This window comes from Protopterus annectens, chromosome 12.part0 (genome assembly GCF_019279795.1).
Source record: "Protopterus annectens isolate FY-2018-M chromosome 12.part0, PAN1.0, whole genome shotgun sequence".
Classification (NCBI taxonomy): domain Eukaryota; kingdom Metazoa; phylum Chordata; order Ceratodontiformes; family Protopteridae; genus Protopterus; species Protopterus annectens.
In genome coordinates this window covers 229,716,860-229,741,017 of record NC_056746.1, presented here as the reverse complement: position 1 = coordinate 229,741,017, position 24,158 = coordinate 229,716,860, and the positions used below count along the sequence as shown (strand labels likewise).

The window sequence follows — 24,158 nt, the reverse complement described above, 5'->3', positions numbered from 1 at the left end:
CAATGATGACTCAAAATTGGGGGCTGCCAGACATAGACCTGTTTGCCAGCCCCCAAAACTATCAACTAACAAAATTTTGCACAAGGACTTTTCACCATCAAGCCTGGAAAGTGGACGCACTCTCATTCAGTTGGAAAATGCTGACAGTATATGCCTTTCCTTCATTACCCCTTCTCACAAAGGTGCTGCTGAAAGTCAGGGTGGAGAGACCCCGAATGATACTCATTGCCCCAGACTGACCACGCCAGCACTGGTATCCACTATTAAGGAATATAGCCCAGGGCCCACCATGGATTCTACCACAAATTACCCATCTGCTCACACAGCAAGATAATCGGATTCTACACAGCCAGCTCAAAACCTTAAACTTGGCTGCATGGCAAATCACCTAAGCAGCCAGCCAGCTCCTCTCTCACAAGCTGTTATGGATGTTATTCTTGAGGCCAGGAGGCCCAGCACCAAGGAAGCCTACTCAGACAAATGGAAAAGGTTTTGTGCCTGGAACCAAGCTAAAGGCCAAAATACCCTTCAGCCTGACATACCTCAGATTCTGCAATATTTAACTGAGATGTTACACAATGGGCTTTCTTTTTCATCTATTAAAATCCACGCCTCAGCTATTTCAGCTCACTACAACACGGATCCTCCCTTATTTTCACATCCACTCCTAAGGCAATTTCTCAGAGGGGCCAAAAACATTAGGCCTCCCAGGAGAGCACCAGCATCTACTTGGGACCTCAACTTTGTTCTGGAAAAATTTACGCTACCTCCTTTTGAGCCAGCTTTCTCAGCTGACTTAAAGTTTATTTCATGGAAGACTGCCCTGCAGATAGCAGTTACTTCAGCGAGAAGAGTTTCAGAGCTTCATGCACTAATGGCAGTAGAGCCTTTCCTCATTTTTCATCAAGACAGAGTTTCTCTACGAACTAACCCCTCCTTTATGCCTAAGGTGGTATCCAGTGTGGCTCTAAATCAAACCATCCATTTACCCACCTTCTTTCCAAATCCACAGAACAAAGGAGAAAGACTCCTACATTCCTTGGACATTCACAGGCAGCTATGTTACTACTTGGATAAAACTAAGGTTTTCAGAAAATCTGGCCAGCTTTTTATATCCTATGCTACAGCATCACAAGGAAAGGCCGTTTCAAAACAGACCATTTCCAAATGGATAGGACATTGCATATGTTTTTGCTACACCCACCATGGAAAACCAGTTCCTTCTAGCATAAGGCCCCACTCTACCAGGGCAGCAGCCACATCTACAGCCTACCTCAGGGGGGTGCCAACCAAGGATATTCTGGAAGCTGCAACTTGGAGTTCAGTACACACCTTCACCAAACATTACCACTTACCACTTTACTCTAAGACTAGAGTTGGCTTCGCCACTGCAGTTTTGCAGGGCCTTCTAGCCTCCTCTAACCCTGTTTGACTCCACCACCCATCCTTAGCTTTGGGATTCTACCCAAGTGTGATGACTGCAGCAGGGTAACACGATGAACATAGTACAGTTTTGTACTTACCATAAATGTAGATGTTAGAGTGTATACCCTGCTGCAGTCCAGGTTACCCTCCCTCCATCCCCTCTAAACTAGCTGTACTTATCTCTACCACTCTATCCTATACTACCTCTGTGGTGTATTTGCTTGTGCCTAAGGGTTTTGTTTTATTTTTATATAGCTATATATATATGTATATATATATATATATATATATATATGTATGTGGATATATATATATATATATATATATATATATATATATATATATATATATATATTTTGCCTACCTATTAGGGGCACCTGACATCTGGGGCAAGAAAAACTGAAGAAAATGGCGTTGGATGCCTCTTATATACCCCTGGCGCACTGACGTCAGGGAAGAAGCGACAGCAACCGACGCCGGACCAGGACTTTGGAATTCGGGCCGACTACGGGACCGCCTGACGGCAGGATAACCCAAGTGTGATGACTGCAGCAGGGTATACACTTGAACATCTACATTTATGGTAGGTACAAAACTGTACATGTTCTTCATCTCACATTGCTGCAGTCCTTACATAGGGGTAGTCCGCTGTCCTCGGTCGGCCCGAATACCAAAGTATTAGGCTGACGTCGGTCAAGGCGCTTAAGACTGACATCAGGACGTCAGGGTACAAATGCGCATGACCGACGTCATATCCTCAGTCTTTTTTGCCGCATGGTCCGATGCAGAAGCAGCGAAGTGCCGCTCGGCGTTCTGAAATTTTTCGAGTTCGGAGTTTCAGACCGAATCAAAGTTAATATTTTGGTTTTTCTTGCCTCAGTGTTTTACCGGATGTCAGAAAAAGTGAATAACTGTATTTCTTGTGGGAAACAGATACCGCATAGGGACTATCATTCTTTGTGTATCCCTTGTTTGGGGCCTGAGCACGACGTTGTTGGGTGTCGCTTTTGTGCTAGGTTTAATAAGAGCACTATTAAGCGCAGGTTAGATTGCGCTAGCCTGCTCTTCGGGAAGCCGTGCAATTATAATATGCCGCCGGATGCTCCGCCCGCGCAAAGACAAAGCAGTTAAACCCAGGCAAGAGGAGTCGTCCGTTCTGGACGCCGGTTCTTTAGAGGCGTCAGTGGAACCGGTGGTTCCGACGGAGGCTTCTCTGGAGTCCCAGGGGGAGACTTTGATATTGCAGGATGTGGCCTCTCAGGAGGCAGGTCAGGCTGAAGGGGCTTCTCAAGTTACTGTACTCCCCTCCCTTCCTAGGGTGGTTAGGCCCTCTCCTTCTGTTTCCAAGCCTTCTCCCAGAGGCAGGCCAGGTTTAGCTTCTGTTGGTGTCACTCCTAGTTCAGCAGGGTCTGTGCCCAAGAAGCACATGCTTAAAATGGCAGAAGATTTGATTACTCTGATTAGAGGTTCTTTGCCCCCTCCTGATAAGAGGCCTAGGGTGGAGCCAGAGTTGGGGAGTTTTGAGCAGGCTTCGGATGTTTCAGAGTCTTCGGCTGAAGACTTGCAGGAGTACTCTCCTTATTCTGATTCTGATGCAGATGATTCGACTCCTTCTGCTTCTCCTCCAGAGGATTTTTCTTTTTCAGAGACTCTCCATTCCATGAGGGAACATTTTAAGTGGGAAGGTCAGGACTTCTCTGATTCCAGGAAAAGGCTTAGGGAATTTTTGCTTTTACCCCAGCATAGGCCCTTGGCTATACCCCCTGTTCTGGATGTTGTGGGAGATGTGTTTGCAGAGGCTTCACTTAATCCTGATTCTCTGCCTCCTGCTCCTGTTAAACCGGATAGGTATTACAGGGTGCCTGAGGCTCATAAATATCTTTATAAGAGTCCTAGGGCGGACCCAGAAACTGTTAGTCAGGGACCTAAGGGTGTCAAGGCCTCTGTTGTAAAAAATCCGGTTCCTCCAGATAAAGAGGCCAGAGCTTTGGATAGGTGGGGTAAGAAAGTGTATACATCTTCTACCTTAGCTATGAGGGCTTTGAATTGCCAGTTTCATATGTTGAAATATCAAAACTATCTGCTTTCTCAATTGAAGTCTAAGGTGGATGCTCTGGCGGAAGGCATTGAATGTAAAGAATTACAAGATTTGGTGCATGTCTCTGAGGAGGTGGGTAAGCATTCTTTACAATGTGGTTTTGATGCTGTACAGGCCTCGTCTAGGGTGGCTGCCACTGGTTCAGTTCTTCGCAGGCACGCCTGGCTGAGGGATCAGAATTTATCTGACCATGTTAAGACAAGGATTTTGGATGCTCCTTTACAGTCTGATGTGTTGTTTGGTTCACCTGTGGAGTCAGTCTTGAAGAAAATGGAAGACAAGGCTAAGTCTATGCAGGCTGTTAAAGATTTTTTGCAAGTTCAGCCTCCAAAGTTTAGTAGGAATTGGCCTGCTAAGGGGTGGACGTATCCTTCTTATGATTTCCAGTCTAGGGGTAGATCTAGACGTGGTAGGGGCAGAGCTCAGAGTTCTTTCAGACCTAGAACAGGGAGTTCACCTGCACAATCTTCAGGGGAGGGCAGGGGCCAGTCCTTTCGTAAACAGGCCCAATGACCTACCTTTTCAGCTGCCAGATCCTTCTTGCCTGGCAGCACCTTTGGGAGGAAGGTTGGCACTCTTCAAGGAAAATTGGAATTTGATTACCCAAGACAAATGGGTATTGGATATCATTCACCAAGGTTACAAGTTTTATTTCCATACCTTGCCTCCTTTCAAAGGCATGCCGGACGTTCCTCCTCAACAAAGACTAGAGGCTCACAAACAAATTTCTCTGCTACTTCAAATAGGGGCCATACAACCGGTCCCTCTGCCAGAAGTGGGCCTAGGATTTTATTCTCGCCTGTTACTAGTACCAAAGAAAGGGAACACGTGGAGACCAATCTTGGATTTATCTATCCTCAACACATATCTGGACATTCCCAAGTTCAAGATGTTGACGTTACAACAGCTTTTACCTCTGCTGGGCAAAGATCACTGGATGGTGACTCTGGATCTCAAGGAGGCTTACCTTCATGTTCCTATCAGGCTCAGTTGCAGAAAGTATCTGGCTGGGACTTCTCATTATCAGTTCTCTGCATTGCCCTTTGGCTTATCTACTGCCCAGAGTGTTCACGAAGGTTCTGGCTCCAGTGATAGCTTTCTTCAGGCTAAGAGGAATACAAATCTATCCTTATTTGGACGATTGCCTGATTCTGGCCCAAGGAAAGGACGAACTTCTTCATCATCTACAGTATGTGATAGCAGTGTTAAGATGCCTGGGGTATTCTGTGAATGAAATAAAGTCCAGTCTAGTACCCTCTCAGGACATGTGCTTTCTGGGTGTGAGACTGAATACAGCATCCCAGATGGCCTTTTGACCCCGGACAAACAAAAGAATCTTTCTCTTTACTTCCATCAATTGTCTCGTCAGTCCAGGCTGACTGCAAGGACAGTCCTTCAAGCCTTGGGGTTCATGGCATCTTGTATTCTGGTACTTCCCAATGCCAAACTGCATATGAGGAAGCTACAATGGTATCTCAAAATGTATGGACACAGCACTGCCAAGATATGGACACTGTCATTCAGATAATACCTTGCATTCAAAAGGAATTTTTGTGGTGGGCTCAGGAATGTCACCTAAACAAGGGACTCTCTGTGACCCGCCAGAGGCGAGTCAGATTCTAACGACAGATGCCTCAGACAAAGCTTGGGGAGCTCATCTACATGGAAAGTGGGTACAAGACACGTGGCCTGCCAGACTTCAACATCTACATATCAACTTGAAGGAGATGTTAGCAGTCCAATTTGCATTAATAGCTTTCAAGGATTTACTTCTTCCAGGGCAGGTGTTGGTTCTAACAGACAACACAACTGTCATGTGGTACATCAACAAGCAAGGGGAACGATTCTTATCCTCTATGCAGACAAGCAATGATTTTGTGGGAGACTGCTCTCAGTTTACAGCTAAATCTTCAGGCAAGGTTTCTGCCGGGAGCACAGAACTCCTTAGCAGATGTGTTGAGCAGACAAATTATGGATCCCCACGAGTGGAAATTGGATCCTCAAGTATTTCAGAAATTGACAGTGTTATGGGGAACTCCAGACATAGATCTGTTCGCTTCTCCACTAAACTCCCATCTGCCAAAGTTTTGCACAAAAAGGTTTCATCCCACAGCCTGGAAAGTGGATGCTCTCTCATTCAATTGGAGCAATCTTCATGTGTATGCCTTTCCACCTCTGCCTCTCCTCCCAAAGGTACTCCTGAAGGTCAGACAGGACAAGCCAAAGATGATTTTAATAGCTCCAGATTGGCCTCGACAGCACTGGTACCCATTACTGAGAAGTCTGGTACGGGAGCCTCCATGGCCTTTGCCTTCGATTACTCACCTGCTGTCTCAGGAGAACAGTCATTTACTCAATGTCAAACTTCACTCTCTACATCTAACAGCCTGGCATATTCTGTTCTAAACCCTGGAGGGTCTCAGCTTCCACAGCAAGTTTTGAATGTTATTTTGGAGGCCAGAAGGCCTAGTACAAGGAAAGTGTACGCAGATAAATGGAGGAGATATTTATTTTGGAGTACAGCAAAGGGATTTGATGTTTCTAAGCCTAATTTAAGTGTGGCTCTTCAATATCTTACTGAGTTACTGGACAAAGGTTTGTCCTTCTCCTCTAAGGTTCATGCTGCAGCAATTTCTGCTCACTATGACTGTGACCCACCATTGTTTTCTCATCCTTTGTTTAAGCAGTTCCTTAGAGGGGCAAAGAATATAAGACCCCCACGTAGAGCTCCTACTCCTGCTTGGGATCTCAATTTTGTGTTGGAGAAACTCACTCTACAACCTTTTGAGCCTGCAGCTACTGCCGAGTTGAAATATTTATCATGGAAGACTGCTTTTTGTTGGCCATTACCTCCGAGAAGGGTTTCTGAATTACAGGCCCTTATGGCAGTTGAGCCTTTCTTAATTTTCCATAAGGATAGGGTATCTTGCACTAATCCTTCCTTTATGCCTAAAGTGGTTTCTAGTGTGGCTTTAAACCAAACTATTCATTTGCCTACTTTTTATGCAAACCCCCAAAATAAAGGGGAAAAGATTTTGCACACTTTGGATATACACAGGCAGTATATTATTTGAGCAGAACTAAAGGGTTCAGGCAGTCTCAGCAGTTATTTGTTTCATTTGCTTTGGGTTCTCAGGGCAAGCCTGTTTCCAAACAAACTATTTCTAAGTGGATTGGTTTTTGTATTGCTTTCTGTTATTCCCATCATGGTAAGGAGATTCCAGCTGGGATTAGGCCTCATTCCACTAGGGCTACTGCCACTTCTACAGCTTTTAAGGGGTGGCTACTAAAGATATTTTGGAGGCAGCTACTTGGAGTTCAGTGCATACTTTCTCTAAGCATTACCACCTTCCACTTTACTCTAAATCTAGGGCTGGTTTTGCCACTGCAATTTTACAGGGCATTTTGGCAGCTCCTAATGCTTTATAGTTTTGCCATCCTCCCTTACCTCTGCTTTGGGATTCTACCCATATGTAAGGACTGCAGCAATGTGAGATGAAGAACATAGTACAGTTTTGTACCTACCATAAATGTAGATGTTGAAGATCCACATTGCTGCAGTCCACCCTCCCTCCTTCCCTCTGTAGTTAGAGGCGGTTGTGTGGTTTGGGTTGTGAATATTGTAAATATTGTAAATAGGATTAGTGCAGGGGTGGTTGGTTGTTTTTTGCTGTCTTTTGGTTTGGCCTTTCTTTTTAGGGCCTTCTGACATCTGGGGCAAGAAAAGACTGAGGATATGACGCCGGTCATGCGCATTTGTACCCTGACGTCCTGATGTCAGTCTTTTGACCGACGCCAGCCTAATACTTTGGTATTACCGAGGACAGTGGACTACCCCTATGTAAGGACTGCAGCAATGTGGATCTTCGAACATCTACATTTATGGTAGGTACAAAACTGTACTTTTTGGTGGAATATAAATACATACCAGCATAATCTTCTTCCCTTTCCAGTAACTCCTTACAGCAAATCTACCATTATTGTCTTTTTTCCTCTTCTGTCACTGTTTGAGTCTCTCTCGCAATTAGTATAATTGCTCCTGTTTCTTCTTGTCTCTAATATTCTGCTGAATAAACATCTTGAAATCCTTTGTTTGTCAAATTCACATACTCATTTCTTTCCAAATGTGTCTTCTACAACATTGCTATTTGCACTGTGCATTTCTTAATATAATTCAATATTCTTTCCTTTTTGTCAGTAGCTGTAATGCTATTTATGTTTCAAGATAATGTGGATCGCATAGTCATTATGATAAACAGTTATTGTTCCCATCTGTTATACGTGACTTTTTTGAATGTATGTTTTCAACTTTTGTGTTACATGCAGACACTAATGTCTGGCAGGCTGGTCTTTTATACAGTTATTTCTTATCTCCATTTGAACCTGTGCCATGTTTTTCAAGACTTTTTGTTTTAATGAAAACCGTCAAACAAAAAAAATGAAATACATTTTTAAAATACCCCTATCCCCTGTTAAAACAAAGACAAACTGTACATTATCAAAAAAGTTTAACCCTCTAGATAGGGAACAATTGCTCCAAATTGACAGCTGCACCCACAGGCATGATCTAATGTATAATTAAGGTTACCGATGTTAAAGCGGATTGCTGTCTGACCTTTTCTTGTCTCCATTCCCCTCCCAGACGTGAAACAACTTGTATGCTTTCAAAAACATAAATTTTTAGCCCTAAGAAAAAGTGCACTGGCTATCTTGAAATAAAACTAAATTATGCACTATTCTATTAAATGCAGTAAAATATTAAAGTTGCTAGGAGGGAGCTGCTGTCTTTTATTCACTTTCAGTAGTTTCAAACTTTATTTTTTTTTACTGAACTGCTTGCCCTTGTACATTTATATTGGAGTTAAATGGTGTTAAAAAGAAGCTGTTACTTGTGGTCCAGTGGTGCAAAGTTTGATTCCTTCAGCTTCTATTGCCTGTGTGACTCTGATCAAGTTACTCAGACACTGCTTCCTAGCTCAGTCTGAAAAAGGGCCATGCGGATCAGTGCTCTACCACAGAAAACAATTAAATTATGCATTTCTGTCAGCAAGGAATGCCCAGAACTCTCAGGATTAATTGCTTGCACCTGCATACGGCATGTCTCTATGGAAAATTACAAAATGGTGAATCTTTTTAAATTTCTCTTAGAAAATAATATACAGCAGCCTTCAGTTGTAGACTTCTTGACTCTAACTGAATATTTGCTAATGAAATAAGAAAAAAATAACCTAATGCATTTGCAGATGTAAGAAACTTAGCATTTTTTCATGGCTTTCATTGTTTTGTCTTATTTTTAAAGCCTATTTGCTTAAATAAAACACTTGTGTATAGCGTAAGCCAGTGGCATTAATCTAAACATTCACCCTTGTAAAAATAAGATAAAATATCTTAATTCTACATATAATATAATTGGTGCACTTTTACACTTCATCCCCACCCCAACGCCCTTAGATCATGGCATATTGATATTAAGCTTGCCTTTATCAAGCCTTTTTTTCTCTTATGTTTTAAATACTGCATTTCTTCTAAAAAAGTACTTGTTTAATATCTTTAGCACTTACAACAATCACTAAAAAGACTACTCCACATTTACAATAACCCTGACTATACACTACACAAAACTGCTTTACTATGTATAACATGCAGCTTATATAATGAAATATTTTATACAAATACTAACTAGAAAAAAAATGTTTCACTTAGTTACCCCCCCCTTCTAGTGACTTTCGAAACATTAATAACCTAAAATGGTACATATGCTTTGCAGTCCACCCACTACTTTAGTAACAACAAAAGTCTTTTTCAGACACTTTCTTGATTGTTGCGTTATCATCTCCATTTGTTTATGAATTTCAATGTTGCTGGTGGTCTTTCTTTTCATTTCCCAACAGCAGACTCTGTTTCAAGTTCAGTATACTCTGATTCTTGTAGTCAACTAGTATGCTTTTTTTTTCTCTCTCAAACATTTTCCTTTTGGACATTGGAAAAAGGTTTCACTGGTTAAGTCTCTCCATGAACTTTACTTACAGAAGAATGAGATGAGGAGTCCCCTTCTGCTTGCTGGCTCACTTTTTTCTTGGATAAACTTTATTTCCTCTGTAGCCGGTTCTGCATAAAAAAATGTCTTTGATCCAGCTAGACAGCAGCATGAATCTCACACCTGCCTCTCTACATTCCCTGATTGCTGGAATAAATTCTCTTCGTTACTGTCTGGTTTACATTGAGTACTCATTTTCTACAGACACTGCTGTCTTTCTCCAGTTTTTAATATTTTGCCCTTATGCCACAAGTTTGTTAGGATCAACTCTTTCTGCTAGTATGATGGCATCTTTACTAATCTTGGCTGCTTTCTCATGGTCAGGTTTGGATACTCTCTACGTGCCCTTTCAGTAAGCAAATTTTGCTTCGGAACACCAGCTCAGTTGCTTATTTGTGCTTTCATGAAATGAATGGCGTCTGTTCCGTCCAGTTTCTTAGGTACAGCATAAAATCTCAAGTTTTTCTGCATGCTCTGTCTTCTAACTCTGTTTTTTTTTTTTGAAACTGCTCTTGGGAAGCCTCAAACTTGACCAGCTTTTTCTTCATTTCAGCCTCTGATTTTTGCAGTTTTAACAGTTTATCTGAACAGCTAGTTAAAGCTTCTATTATTTCCAGCCTTTTAGTATTTGAGTTTATATATTACTTCAGGTTTTCATTTATTTTATTCACTTGTGAGTGTGGTTGGTTTGTTTTTTCCTTTAAATTACTGGAACCCATCTCTTGAACCAGAGCTGAAGCTTGAACTGTCTTGCTGAACAGTTGCAGAGGCCTTCCCAGACCATTTTTCTCTTCATCTCTTCTGGTTTATTTTCTTTCAGGTTTTCCAAGTTTCTTCTTTGCTGGCATCCAGGCAGTGTAGTTATTAGCCAGTAAATTAATTTTATCCAAAAAATCAGTTTCAGTGGTAGTCTTTTATTTTAGTTTCTGTTTTCATACTGGGAGAGCTGAAGTCAAGCTGTTGATCAGTGTACACCCATCTTGGAAGTCCCCAACATAGCAATATTTTGAAGTAAATTCAGGAAGAGTTTAGGGGATATGGCTATCATCCTGTCTTTGGAAATAACTGTTTTTACTAATGCAATGTATTTTATTTAGTGCTGTCTTTCCTGTAAGTTATTCTAACTCCCGAGTGCTGTGTATGTCTCTTTGCTGCTGTCTAATTATTTATATATAATTTTTTTACTAAGTTGTTGCTCATCTTTTCTTATTCCTTACCAATAAGGATTACACCTGATTTTTCTAGTACATGCAGTTATGTTTAGTGAACTGCGGTGTTAATTTACTTGCATTTGCTAGCTTCCTGTCATTAATAAAATGAAGTAACTGTACTCACAATAAGGAGTAATACGTTTGAGAGGAGTACCAAAAAGGTAAAGTTTGTTAATGCAACTCTTGTACTATCATATTATCTTTCTTTCTTTCCTTTTTTTTTTTTTTGGTAGAGGCCGTTTTGAGTGTCCTGGTACCCCATTTGGCAACTTCTACACAGTCTGATTTTATCTGGCAGAGAATCTGTTGGCGGCTGGTGGAAAACATTCCAGATAGATGGCTAGAAGGGGTAATTTCTGGGTTGGTTCAAATGGTACCTGGGTAAGTATACAAACAATGTTACATCTTACTTCAAGAATCTACATGTAATATATAATGGCTTGTGCAACACTACATCCTTCTTAATGTTGTTAATATGTTTGGGCAGAGTCTGCTGTAGAAATGTTTGCTAATAAATTGATGTAAGCATCTTAAAATATCAGCAAGTAACATATAAGTTGTAGAAATAATTGATTCATTCAGATACGTAGAAGCCCATTGAAATGTGTTTTGCAACACACATGCATACACACAAGTGCGCAGATGTGTATGTAATAAATGTGTGTGTATGTATGCATATATATATATATATATATATATATATATATATATATATATATATATATAGACACACACACACTTATACTCATGTATACATTGCATACATATAAATATATAGATATGTGTGTGTGTGTGTGTGTGTGTGTGTGTGTGTATATATATATATATATATATATATATATATATATATATATATATATATATATATAGAGAGAGAGGCCACTTACCTTAAAGGTAGAACAATGGGTTAAAAAAGTGAAAACTAGTTGTACAGGAACAATGTCGGCATACATATCACTAAAATAAGACTGTTGTCATAACTTATGTAAGATCCATGCAAAGATCATTATGTAGTCTTATTAAAATTAAGAATGCAGGATTCATGCTGGTATTACTTGTTTAAACCACAGTTTTATTAAGTAAAAACAAGTGATGTGCCTCTTCTCCCTTGTCAGAGCTTCATCAGATCTAAGGTATAATAACAAGTAATACATTCACTTTTATTTTCCATATAAAAAGCCATGTAAATTACAATGAAGACATTAATCCAAGAGCACTTAAACAGGTGTCACATTCAATGACAGTGATTGGAACAGTAGCACATACATAGATTGCATTTTTATTGTGACTGGTGATGTTTGCTTTTTTTTTTTTTTTAATTATCATGTATGACATAGGCAATCATACATTTATATAAATTAAAACAAACCATATTGACATAATTTTAGTTCCAAACGTTATGCATCACAAGCCATACTAACATAATTTTAGTTGCAAACATTATACATCGCTTAAAATCTATCCAGTCATTGTCCATCAAACATTACTCATTCAAATCCTGATTTCTTTTAAACCTCATTCCTCCTGTGCATGTATTGTTCCCACAGTTCCCATTTTTTCCATGTAATTTGCTTCTACCCTTTTCTAAAGATCCCAGTTCTGGTTGTTTGAACTCTGTTACCATATTCACTACTTTTGGTACAGTTGGTTTAGACTTTTATTTCCATTTTCTAGTAATTGCTTTTTTGGCAGTCACCATAATTGGCCTCAGCAAGGCCTTACAATGTCTAGGCAGATGTTCTTCGTGTTTCACTGTTGCAGTTATTACATTTGGGTTATCTGCTTGCAGTAGCCCTCAGTCAGCCTGATTAACAAAGTCTCGGGCTCTGCGTCGGTTGCTGTCCCTTCTTCCATGACGTCAGGTCATTGGGGTATAAAACATGCAGCTGACGCCATTACATCAGTCTTTCTTGCCGTGTGGTGCCCAAAGCACAAGCAGTTCGCAAGTGCCGGTCGGCCGACTCCTGAAATTTTCGTTTTCGAGTTTCAGAACCGAAGTCTTCAACTAAAAGCTAAGTACCCTGTTGGGGAAACTTTTTCTTGCTCTAAACCGATGTCAGTAAAAGTAAATAATTGCATTACTTGTGGAAAGCAAATACCTCATAAAGATTTTCATTCGTACTGTATTCTTTACCTAGGCCCTGACCACGACGTACCCCGCTGTCGGTTTTGTGCCTTAGTTAAACCACAAACTATCCGTCATCTGTATATTTTTGCTTCTAAATATTTTGGTGCTTGGTTCAATTATCCTGATATGTCTTCGGTAAGCCATCCCACTACCGACATTCCGAAAAAACGCAAAGATAAAGACAGAGACAGGCCACCTAGGTCCTAAGCCAGTCACCAGTTTGCCGGTACTCAGTGAGGTGCTTTTGCAGCCCCTGATACCTGCTACTTCAGATTCACAGGCCTCTACTGAGACCCATTCTGAGTCCGGTATGCTGCAAGATGCTTCAACTGTGGAACCTGCGGATGTCTCCACCTTGGATGGGTCCGGAGCCGCTGTGCAAGCACTGGCTTCTGAGGGTGTATTCAGGCCTACTGACTTGCATATTAAACCAACCCCATCTTTTTCTTCAAGTCCTAAAACTCGAACCATACCTAGAAAACTGACACCCAGACCGCTTGGTCAGGCCTCTATGCCTAAAAAACAAATGATAATAATTGCTGAAGACCTTATTACGTTAGTCAGGGGAAGCCAGCCTTCCCCCTCTAAGAGACCTAGGACTGAGTTTGCTTATGACACTTCTGACCAGGATTCTGAATTTTCTGTTTCCTCTTGATGACCAGGTTTACCCTTATCTACCTATGAGGATTCTGATGCTGAGGGCTCTATTCTCTCCGCTTCTCCCCCAGAGGATTTTTCTTTTGGTGAAACCTTGCATACTCTCAGGGAGCATTTTCGTTGGGAAAGTCAGGATTTCTCCGATTCTAAAAAGAGGCTTTGGGATTTCTTACTCCTGCCCCAGCACAGGCTGTTAGCCATACCTCCTGTACTAGACATTGTTGATGCCATTTCGGAATCTAGCTTGGCCCCTGACTCTTTACCTCTTGCTCCCACAAAACCGGATAGATATTACAGGGTTCCTGATTCTCACAATTTCCTTTCTTAAAAATCCTACTGCGGATCCGCAGACCATTTCACAGGGACCCAAGGACATTAAAGCTACTACCAAAAATCCTACTCCCTCTGATAGAGACTCCAGGGTGCTGGATAGATTGGGTAAGAAGGTATACACTTCTGCAACTTTGGCCATTAGGGCCTTAAACTGCCAGTTTTATATGTTAAAGTATCAGCAGCATATTATTGGATTGCTTAAACAGAAAATGATGGTAATTCCTGATTGTACTGAAAATAAGGATTTACAGGATTTACTGCATGCAGCTGAACAAGTTGGAAAACATACATTGCAGTGTGGTTTTGATTCACTAGAGGCATCTTGCAGGGCTGCTGTAACTGGGTCTATACTTAGAAGGCATGCTTGGCTTAAGGAGCAATCCTTGCCAGATCATGTTAAAGTGAAATTACTGGATGCTCCCTTAAACCAGGACCACCTGTTTGGCAACAAGACAGAATAAGTTCTTAAAAAGATGGAGGAAAAAGCCAAATCTATGCAAACTGTTAAAAGATTTTTTACAAGTATAGCCCCCAAGGTTTAGTTAGGCATTGGCCTTCCAAGAATTGGTCGTTTCCTGCCTCTTCCAGACCTTCTCAGTCCAAACCCAGATCCAGCAGAGCTCCCAGGCTTCAGTCCCAGGGTATGCACATGACTAAGCAGTGGGGGGCCTCCACTTCTAAATCAGGGAGTAATAAAACTCCCCACTATGGTAAACTATCTCAATGACTTCTTTATAAAACTTCCAAGCACTTCTCAAATGACTGCCCCTTTGGGGGGAAAGATTGCTCTTCATGCAAAGAACTGGGAATACATTATCCAGGACAAGTGGGTTTTAAATATAGTGTCACAGGGATACAGATTTCACTTCCACACATTACCAAAACCAAGTGGATGGCCAGATCTACCCCAAATCAGTGGGCAGAGGCCCAAAAGCAAGTACTTTCTCTCCTAAGCATGGGGGCTATTCATTTGGTACAAGAAGAGGAAAAGGGACAAGGTTTCTACTCAATACTTTTCCTGGTACCCAGAAAAGACAGTTCATGGCGTCCTATCCTGGACCTGTCTACTCTAAACACCTTTTTGGTGATTCCAAAATTCAAGATGCTGAGACTTTCCCAGTTGCTCCCTATGCTAGGCAAATACGCCTGGTTGGCAACACTAGATTTAAAGGAAGCATACCTGCACATCCCAATCAGGGAATCTTGAAGAAGATACCTATGCTTTAAAACAGGCTACACGCACTATCAGTTCTCTGCACTGCCCTTTGGCTTATCTACTGCGGCCAGGGTATTCACAGAGTGCCTAGCTCCAGTCATTGCATTTTGCAGGCAAAGAAATATTGAAATATACCCATACCTGGATGATTGTCTAATTCAGGCAGAAAGCCAGGACATACCTTTGAATCATCTAGCCTTTGTACAAAGGGTGCTAACTTGTCTGGGGTGCACCATAAATGAAAAGAAATTACACCTGGTACCCTGTGAACAAATTATATTCCTGAGAGCAAGCTTGAATACAAATTCCCAGATGGCTTTCCTCACTCCAGAGAAACAAATTCATTTGACAACCTACTTCAAACAAGTGGCCACAAAAACCCTGCTATCTGCAAGGCAAATACTACAAGCCTTGGGGTTCATGGCCTCCTGCATTCTTTTAATTCCATATGCAAGACTGCATATGAGGAAACCACAATGGTATCTAAAAAGCTTATGGTGTCAACATTCTCACGATCTAGAAGCAATGATTCCTGTCATACCTTGCCTACGCCTAGAGTTTCTTTGGTGGGGCAGAGACCTGCCACCAAAACAAGGAACTACCATTCACACTACCCCCTGCCGCCCAGACCCTAAGAACAGATGCATCAGACTATGCAGGGGGGGGGGCTCACCTGGCAGGGAAGTGCATTCAGGGCAAATGGAACCCAAGTCAAATGCACCTGCATATCAATCAAAAAGAAATGTTAGCTGTACAGAATGCTCTGACAGCCTTCAAAGACCACATTCTTCCAGGACAATTAATGGTAAAGACGGACAACACCACAGTTATGTAGTGCATAAACAAGCAGGGGGGGGGTACACATTCTTACCCCCTCTGCAGACTAGCCATGGCATTGTGGAACACAGCCCTGATCTAGCAAGTGCATCTGCAAGCTCATTTCTTGCCAGGAAAACAAAATACACTGACAGACAAACTAAGCAGAAACCTCATTAACCCACACGGGTGGAAACTGAAACCAAGGATTTTCAAGATGTTGACAAGCAAATGGGGGATCCCATATATAGAATCTGTTTGTCTTCCCCCAGAACTGTCAATTGGAAAAATTTTGCACAAGGACTCCCAACAAACAAGCATGGAAAGTGGATGCTCTGTCCTTCAGCTGGGAAAACACATCAGTTTATGCCTTTCCTCCTCTGCCTCTGCTCTCCAAAGTACTACTAAAGATCAAACAAGACAAACCAAGGACGATTTTGATTGCATCAGACTGGCCATGCCAACACTGGTACAGTGTGTCACTGTTGGCCCCATGACACCTGCCTCAGACTCTTACCCTATTTTCTCAGCAGGAGAACCAGATTCTGCACCCTCAGCTTCAAATGCTGAACCTAGCAGCCTGGCTAATTACCTACCTATTCTCTCCTTTACCATCCCTCAGTAAACCAGTGATGGATATCATTTTAGAGGCAAGGAGACCTAGTACTAGAAAATCTTATGCTGAGAAATGGAAAAGATTCTGTGCCTGGAACCAATCTCAAGGGATGAGCATAGCAGTGCCCAGTTTACCTCAGATTTTACAGTACTTAACTGAGATGTTTCAAAGGGCCTGTCTTTCTCCTCCATCAAAATTCATGCCTCAGCTATTTCAGCTCATTATAACACAGAACCTCCCCTCTTCTCTCATCCACTGCTCAAGCAGTTCCTCAGAGGGCCAAAAATCTACGACCAGCCAGGAGACCTCCAACTCCAGCCTGGGACCTTAACTTTGTATTGGAGAAGCTCACTCTTCCTTCTTTTTAGCCAGCTGCTACTGCAGACTTAAAATTCATTTCTTGGAAAACAGCTTTCCTTTTAGCAATCACTTCAGCAAGAAGGGTATCTGAATTACAGCCCCTCATGGCTGTGGAGCCTTTCATCATCTTTCATGCAGACAGGGTGTCCCTCAGGACCAATCCCTCCTTCATGCCCAAGGTGGTATCCATTGTGGCCCTTAATCAGTCCATTCATTTGCCAACCTTCTTCTCTAATCCACAGAACAAAGGGGAACGGATACTGCACTCCTTAGATGTGCACAGACAACTTAGATTCTACTTGGACAGGACTAAACCTCAAAGGAAATCTGACCAACTGCTGTTGGCATTTGCTACAGGGGCAGAGGGGAAGGCTAATTCAAAGCAAACCATTCCTAAATGGATAGGCCATTGCATTCATTTCTGCTACAAGCACCATGGAAAACCTATCCCACAGGGGATCAACCCCCACTCAACTAGGGCTGCATCTACCTCTACAGCCTTTCTCAGAGGTGTCCCTACCAGGGACATCCTAGAAGCTGCTACCTGGAGTTCTGTACATACTTTTACCAAGCATTACCATTTGCCAATTTTCTGTAAATCCAGAACTGGCTTTGCCACTGCAGTCCTACTGGGCGTTATAGCTGGTCCTAATGCTACCTTAATTCCTTCTCCTATCCTTAGCTTTGGGAATCTACCCAAATGTAATGACTGCAACAGTGAAACACGAAGAACATAGTACAGTTATGTACACTTGCCATAAATGTAGATGTTCGAGTGTATTCACTGTTGCAGTCCTGGTTACCCTCCCTCCAGCACCCTTACTTCTTTTGGCTATACCTCTACTCTCCTTTACTAGGCTCAAAAGCTTTTTGGTGTATTTGCTTTTTTGTTGGAGGTATATCCTTGTATATTTATAGATTTAATTGCTTCCCATTAGGGGGGCACCTGACATCTGGGGTAAGAAAAACTGATGTAATGGTGTCGGCAGCATGTTTTATACCCCTGACGACCTGACGTCATGGAAGAAGGGAAAGCAACCGACGCAGGACCCAAGACTTTGTTAATTAGGCTGACTGAGGGCTACTGCAAGCAGATAACCCAAATGTAATGACTGCAACATTGAATATACTCGAACATCTACATTTATGATAAGTATACACAACTGTACTTTCCGATTTTCTTTATCTTACTTCAAAAAATAATTTCTTTAGTTAACACTAATTTGCTCACCCATTATCTCTGACAGAGTGGTCTGAAGGGAATCTTTAAAGTCAGCTCACTCATTACATTCCCAGAAAATATGTTCCTAGTTACCTCTTTCTTCCCCATCACCCCACCAACATTTGCTGTCTACCTTAGGAAAAATTCTTTGGAGTCTACTTGGGGTGTACAAATACCTATGTAAACACTTCCAAGCAAATATTCTAAATCTTATAGACTTTGTTGCATATTTGGAAGACATACATATATCCCCCATTGTTTCTTTGTGAATTGATTATCCAGTCTCTCTTCCCAATCCTTTCTAACCTCCTCTGATTGATTTTTATAGTTGTCATGCAATATTTTTTATGCTGTACTAATTATTCCATTTTTTACAGCAGCAGCTCTTCTAGAGTCTACTAAATACTCCAGCAGTGCAGGTCTTTTGCTTAGGATCCCCCTATCCCTTTCTGTTTGCCTATACTCTATCAATCCTTGATAAGGAAGGCAGTCTTTAGCCTGCAGTCCAAATACATTCTTGGCCTCGTCCCATTTATTTACCTTTCCCTCTTGATTAATTTGCTCCCAATATCTTGGTTCTTTTGCCAGTTTTCTTCAATAAATTCCAGCCCCTTCTTACCTATTGTTTGTATCCCTGATTGCAGTCATCCCTATTGGCAGAATTTCCTTTCTCCATTCCTGTGTTGGCTTAGTTCTTAAAATACGTTATGCTCCTTTGTGAATGTAATATTGTCTCTCCCTTTTTTAATTTCCCCAAATCTTTTGGGTTTTGAATACCATGATGGGAATGGACCCCATTCCCAAGTCAAAGTACGATTAAAGTTCATGAAGTGAGTATTGTTTCAATCTTTGATATCAGCCAAAAGTGATGTTCGCAGCACCCGCAATGTGCCCATTAATAATTACTCTTGCAATTCGTATGGGGTTATATGTATTGTTTATGTATCTAAATACGATTGTAGGTTCTTTTTTTATAAGACCCATTGCTCCTACTACTATTGGAACTGTCTGGGTATCTTTTTTCCACAATGCTCTCGTTTTTGCCTGCAAATCCTGATATTTTATCAGTTTGTCTCTCTCTCTCTCTCTATATATATATATATATATATATATATATATATATATATATATATATATACACACACACACACACACACACACATATATATATATATATATATATATATATATATATATATATATATATACACATACACACACACAAGACACTGTAGTCACTGGGTCTGGCGATTTCAGTGATCAATGCTACTTTTGTCTTCTTTTCGTGGACCACTGTATCCAGTTTTCTAGCATCTATGTTTTGAACTGTTGCTAATGGGTGTTCCCTTGTGATGTCAACTTCATCATTTTCTGTTATGTTTTGTGGCTCATGTTTCCAGTGTTTTTCAGCTACTTCAGTACCATAATGTTTGCACAATCCCCAGTGCAACAGTCTTGCCGTATTATTATGCCTTTCAATATACAGTCCTTTTGACATTAATATGTCACAACCAGCAACAAGGTGTGCAATTCTTTCCAGTTAGGTTTTACAAAACCTGCATTTGTCTGTTTCTCCCACGTGTTCAATGGACTTTTTAAACCAGTGTGTACATAGCCTACTGTCTTGGACCACCAATATTAACCTTTCATCTTTCGGTTTGAATTCTCCTCTCCTTAACCATTACTGCGTTTGTTCCTGATCAACATGGGGTTCTTCCAGAAGTTTTCTATACTTGCAACTATATTTATGCATTTTCCACATTTCTTGCCTTCTCATCTGGTCCTTCACCTTATATTCTTTTTGTTTTTTGGCACATTCAGTGTCTGCTTGATTTTTGTTTACTTCTGGTTTGATTTCGATTCCTGCTTGATGCCGATATGCTTCTGCTAGTTTAAGCAGAGAAGTCATCTTAGATTTATTCTCCTGTTTCAAAACTTTCACTATGTTTGGGTCTTATGAGGTTAGCAGATGTGTGCAGTTCGCGATTGTAGATCTATACATGTAATCAATTTCAAGGAGGCCATACCGCCTTCGAAATGGGGAATATATTATCTTGGTATGCACTGATTTTTATAAATCGTTTGGTGAGCTTGAAACATCCCTCTTGTTTTCCTATCTAATCTGTCCAACATGTTTCAGGGCCAGTCAGTCTCTCCAAAACTGTAAGTTAGGACAGGAAGAGCAAATTGGTTTATAGCTTGAATTTTGTTCCTAGATGTCAACTTTGTTTTCAGGATTAATTTAAGTCTTCTAAAGTAGTCCTTACTAAGTTTTATTCACATTTGTTCATGTTTTATTGTTAATCCTTCATCAATTCCTAAATATTTATATACTCAAAGTTCTTTTATATCACATTCTTGTCCCAAACTGATGTTTCTTTCTTTGAAAAAAGGTTTAAAAATGGACCCCCAAATTTCCCTGTAGCCCCAAAATCCAAAGAAAACACTGGTCCCCATTGTGGGACATTCCGGCAAAAGTTAATATATGCCTTTAGTTAATCAAAAAATAATATGCACCAAACCAAAAAGGGCAATTTGGGAAATACAACGAAATTCCCGTTTTCCCAAAATTTAAAAGACTTTTTCCGAAGCCCGCCTTAACAAAAAACTTAAAAATGGAAAATTTTCTTTATCTGGGGAAAAATGGCCCCAAAAAGTTCAACTTCATATTTGGAAATTCACATCCCCTTCCCTCCTCCTAAAATAATTTTTTGCAAATCAGTTTGTATTTTTTATCCTTTTGGATTCCCTCGGGGATAAAATGTCCTCCTGGGAAAAAAAACCCCACTTGATTTTTTGTAAAAATTACATTTTTTGGGAAACCAAGACAACAAAAAAAAGGGCCCTACGGAAAAAAATTTACGGAGGGTTTTAATAACCCTTTTGGCGACACCCTTCCAAATCTTCCCCAAATGGTTTGGGACTTCCAATTTAGAAAGGGGACCAATGTTTTAAACCGGAATTTTTAATTTCCCCCAACCCCCAGAAAAAATCTATACCTTATTTTTTTTTACCACAGGGAAAAAAAAAAAAAGTAAAAAACTCCTTTTTTTTCCTAAAAAAAAAAAATTTTTTAAAAAAAATCTCCAAAGGGATGGTTGATCGATTTTTCTCCTTAGGAAAAAATTCCAAAAACAAACCTCTTTAAAAGGGAAAGTAACATTTTTCCAGGGGAAAGGTTATTGATGGCTACTTACCCCCGTCAACAGAAATTTATTTTCCTTTTTCCCAGACCCAAGGGGGTTTTGCCACTGTGTACGCAAGGGTTAAAAACCCAAATTTTTTTTTTTCCTCCCCCTGTTCTTGGATTTACCCTTGATATAATGCTATAAGGAATGTCATTTTTATCCCAAAAATGTAGTGCCCCTGGTGATCTATAATTCCTTTCCCCTTTTATCCTGGGTTTTACCCTCCAATAGCACGGGGGGGATTTTTATTTTATTTTTTTTATATATTACAAATGTTTTTTTGGTTTCCTTTATTTTTTTAAAATTGGGCTTTTATAAATTTTTCCTTAAACAATATCTGGGGAAAAAACATGAGTCGTGGGACCCTTTATCCCCCAAAGTGGGCTAAAGTGGCTGGAAGGGCCCCCATTTAATCCGGCCGTAAGGGCTGTGGCAACAACCCAGTTGTTATCTCGATGCATCCATTGGCTTCTTTTTGGACCTGTTTTTATCATTTTTTCCCACTTTGGTTTTCCGGCTATGAACGGGAGCCTTAACATGTATTTCTGAAATATTAAAATTTGGGGTAACCCCAACCCCCCTGGTGCTGTTTACTTTTTTTGAATTAAAGTCATTGTGTATCTTGTTCAGTGCACTTCAGTTATAAATAAAGTGTATATAGTAGGACAGATTTTAATTTTGAGTCTGGAAGTATTTAAAAAGATGCAAAAAATTGCTACAGGGTTTTAGAAAACAAATGTTCAAGTAAGTGCTACTATGAACCAACTAAAAATTTTTGGTAGCAACAACTTTAATTTTACCCTTAATATTCAGTTTTTTTAATATTCACTAAATTGCTTTACCCAATAAAAATTTACTTTTCAGACAAAACCAAAAAAGGGAGGAAACTTGTATAGGAAGTTCATCACCATTCATTTATGTTGAAAATTCTCTCAACTTTAAAAGAACAAAAAAAACCCAAAAAAATATAACTTAAAAAAAACTTTTCCTTACTGTTAAAATGTTTAAATGCAAAATTTTTGTTTTCTTTTTTTCCTGGTTTGCCACCAAAACCCTGCTAATGATTGGCAGTAGTTTTTATGGGGTTGCCAGTTTTCCCCCTTAAACAAAAAAATTTTGAAACCCCCCACGGGGGAAATCCCCACAGAAGGCACTTCATTTTAAAAAACAGATTTAAAATGTGATACTACTTTTGTTCTAATTTTTTATAAAAAAAAAACTAATGTGTTTTTTGTGTGTGTGTGTCTATCTGAAAAAAAAAAAGGCCAAAAAAAAACCCCCCAAAAAAAAAAAAATTTAAAACCTCATTTCACTGAAAATGAACAACACTGAAAGCCCCCGGGGTTTGCTGAAACTCATTTCTAAACAGGGTGCCCTTTTCCCCTTTTTGGGTCCTGAGTGTTTATAGTTAAAGTTTTGGGTAGTTTGGGCATAATTTTTTGGAAAAGTTTTCATTTGACTTTTAAAAATCCATGTCTTGGTTTCAACATTTAAAACCCGGGGGCCCACAAATATACTCTCCTGGATAGCACTCCCGAACCGGATATACTTTTTTATTTTAGTCAAATGGTTTTTAGTGAATTTTCAGTGAATTTTCTCAGTTAACTTTAAATGAGGCTTAGGAAAATTTAAATTGCTTTTTTCAAACAAAAGACTTTTTGTGTGTGTGTGTGTGTGTGTGTTGTGTGGTTTTATATATATATATTTTTTTGTTTTTGTGGTTTTTTTTTTTAAATATATATATTATATTAAAAAATTTGTTAAAAAATATTATATATATATATTATAATATATATATATATATATTTTTTTTTTTTTTTTTTCCCCCCCAAGATTAATGGTTTTCTGTTGCCCCTTGATACTTTTTGGTTTCCCCTTACACCTCAGGATGCCTCTTTTCAAGGGCAAGCTTTTAAAAAACTTCTGAGACCAGGGCAATTTTTTTTATATTATATATATATATTTTTTTTTTTTTTTATTTTTTATATATATATATATATATATAAATTTTTGTGTGTTTTTTTTTGCTTAATTGGGTTTTTTTAATAAAATATTAGGTGTGTGGTTTTAAAAAAAAAAAAAAGGGGGGGGGGTGGGGCGATATTAGTTTTTTGCCGCTGGTGATGAGAAAGGTTAATGCCCGGGGGTTTAAATTTTTGCAGTTTCAAGAATAATTGGAAGTCCCGTTAAAGGTTTTTTCCCCAGTTATATGTCAAAAAAAGGGTAAAACGTGAAAAGATCCCAAAATTTCTTTTTGTGTTCCCGTTTGGGGCCTAGAAATTGGGGTTGGTCTATTTAAAAAGGCATTTAAAGGGGGGTTTTTGCTGGTCTTTTTGCAAAAATTGGCCCCCACTTTTCCCCCAACCGGGCAAATTAAATGGAAAAAATGGGGGGTTTTTAAACCGGGCCGGGTTTTTTCCCGATTGGGGAGAGTTTTAGGATTGGGTTCCCAAAAGGGGGGACTTTTTTTTATTTTTTTCCTTTCCATTTTGCCCTCCTTTTTAAGGCTTCTCCAGAGGCGGAGGAGTTCGGGTGTACCTAGCCAGGGCTCCTAGAAAAGCAAAAGGGAAAATTTTTTATTGGGTTTTTCCCCCCCCCCCGTAAAGGGCCCAGGGTGGACCGGTTGGAAATCAGGCTTGGTGTTTCAACTTTAAGACTTGAGGGTACTTCCATTTTTTTGATCGGATTTCCCTTTTCTTTCCCCAAATTTTTTTTCAGAGAAACCCCTTTTTGAGGGGGCATTTTAAAGGGGGGGTAACTTCTCTGATTAGGAAAACTTAGGGGTTTTTTTTCCCCCAAAAAAGGCCGGCAACCCCGTTCGGGGGGGGGTTGGGCCCCTTTTGTTTTTTTC

At 40.1% G+C, this 24,158-nt stretch overlaps 1 protein-coding gene across 1 annotated transcript in view; it reads left to right on the top strand.

The window, feature by feature from the left end:
* Nucleotides 1–24,158, top strand: part of TELO2 (telomere maintenance 2) — a 1,490,787-nt gene that overhangs the window by 196,841 nt on the left and 1,269,788 nt on the right. Inside the window, exon 5 of the mRNA XM_044089295.1 lies at nt 11,005–11,152. Within this exon, the coding sequence (XP_043945230.1) occupies nt 11,005–11,152 (148 nt within the window). The remainder of the gene's footprint in view (nt 1–11,004; nt 11,153–24,158) is intronic.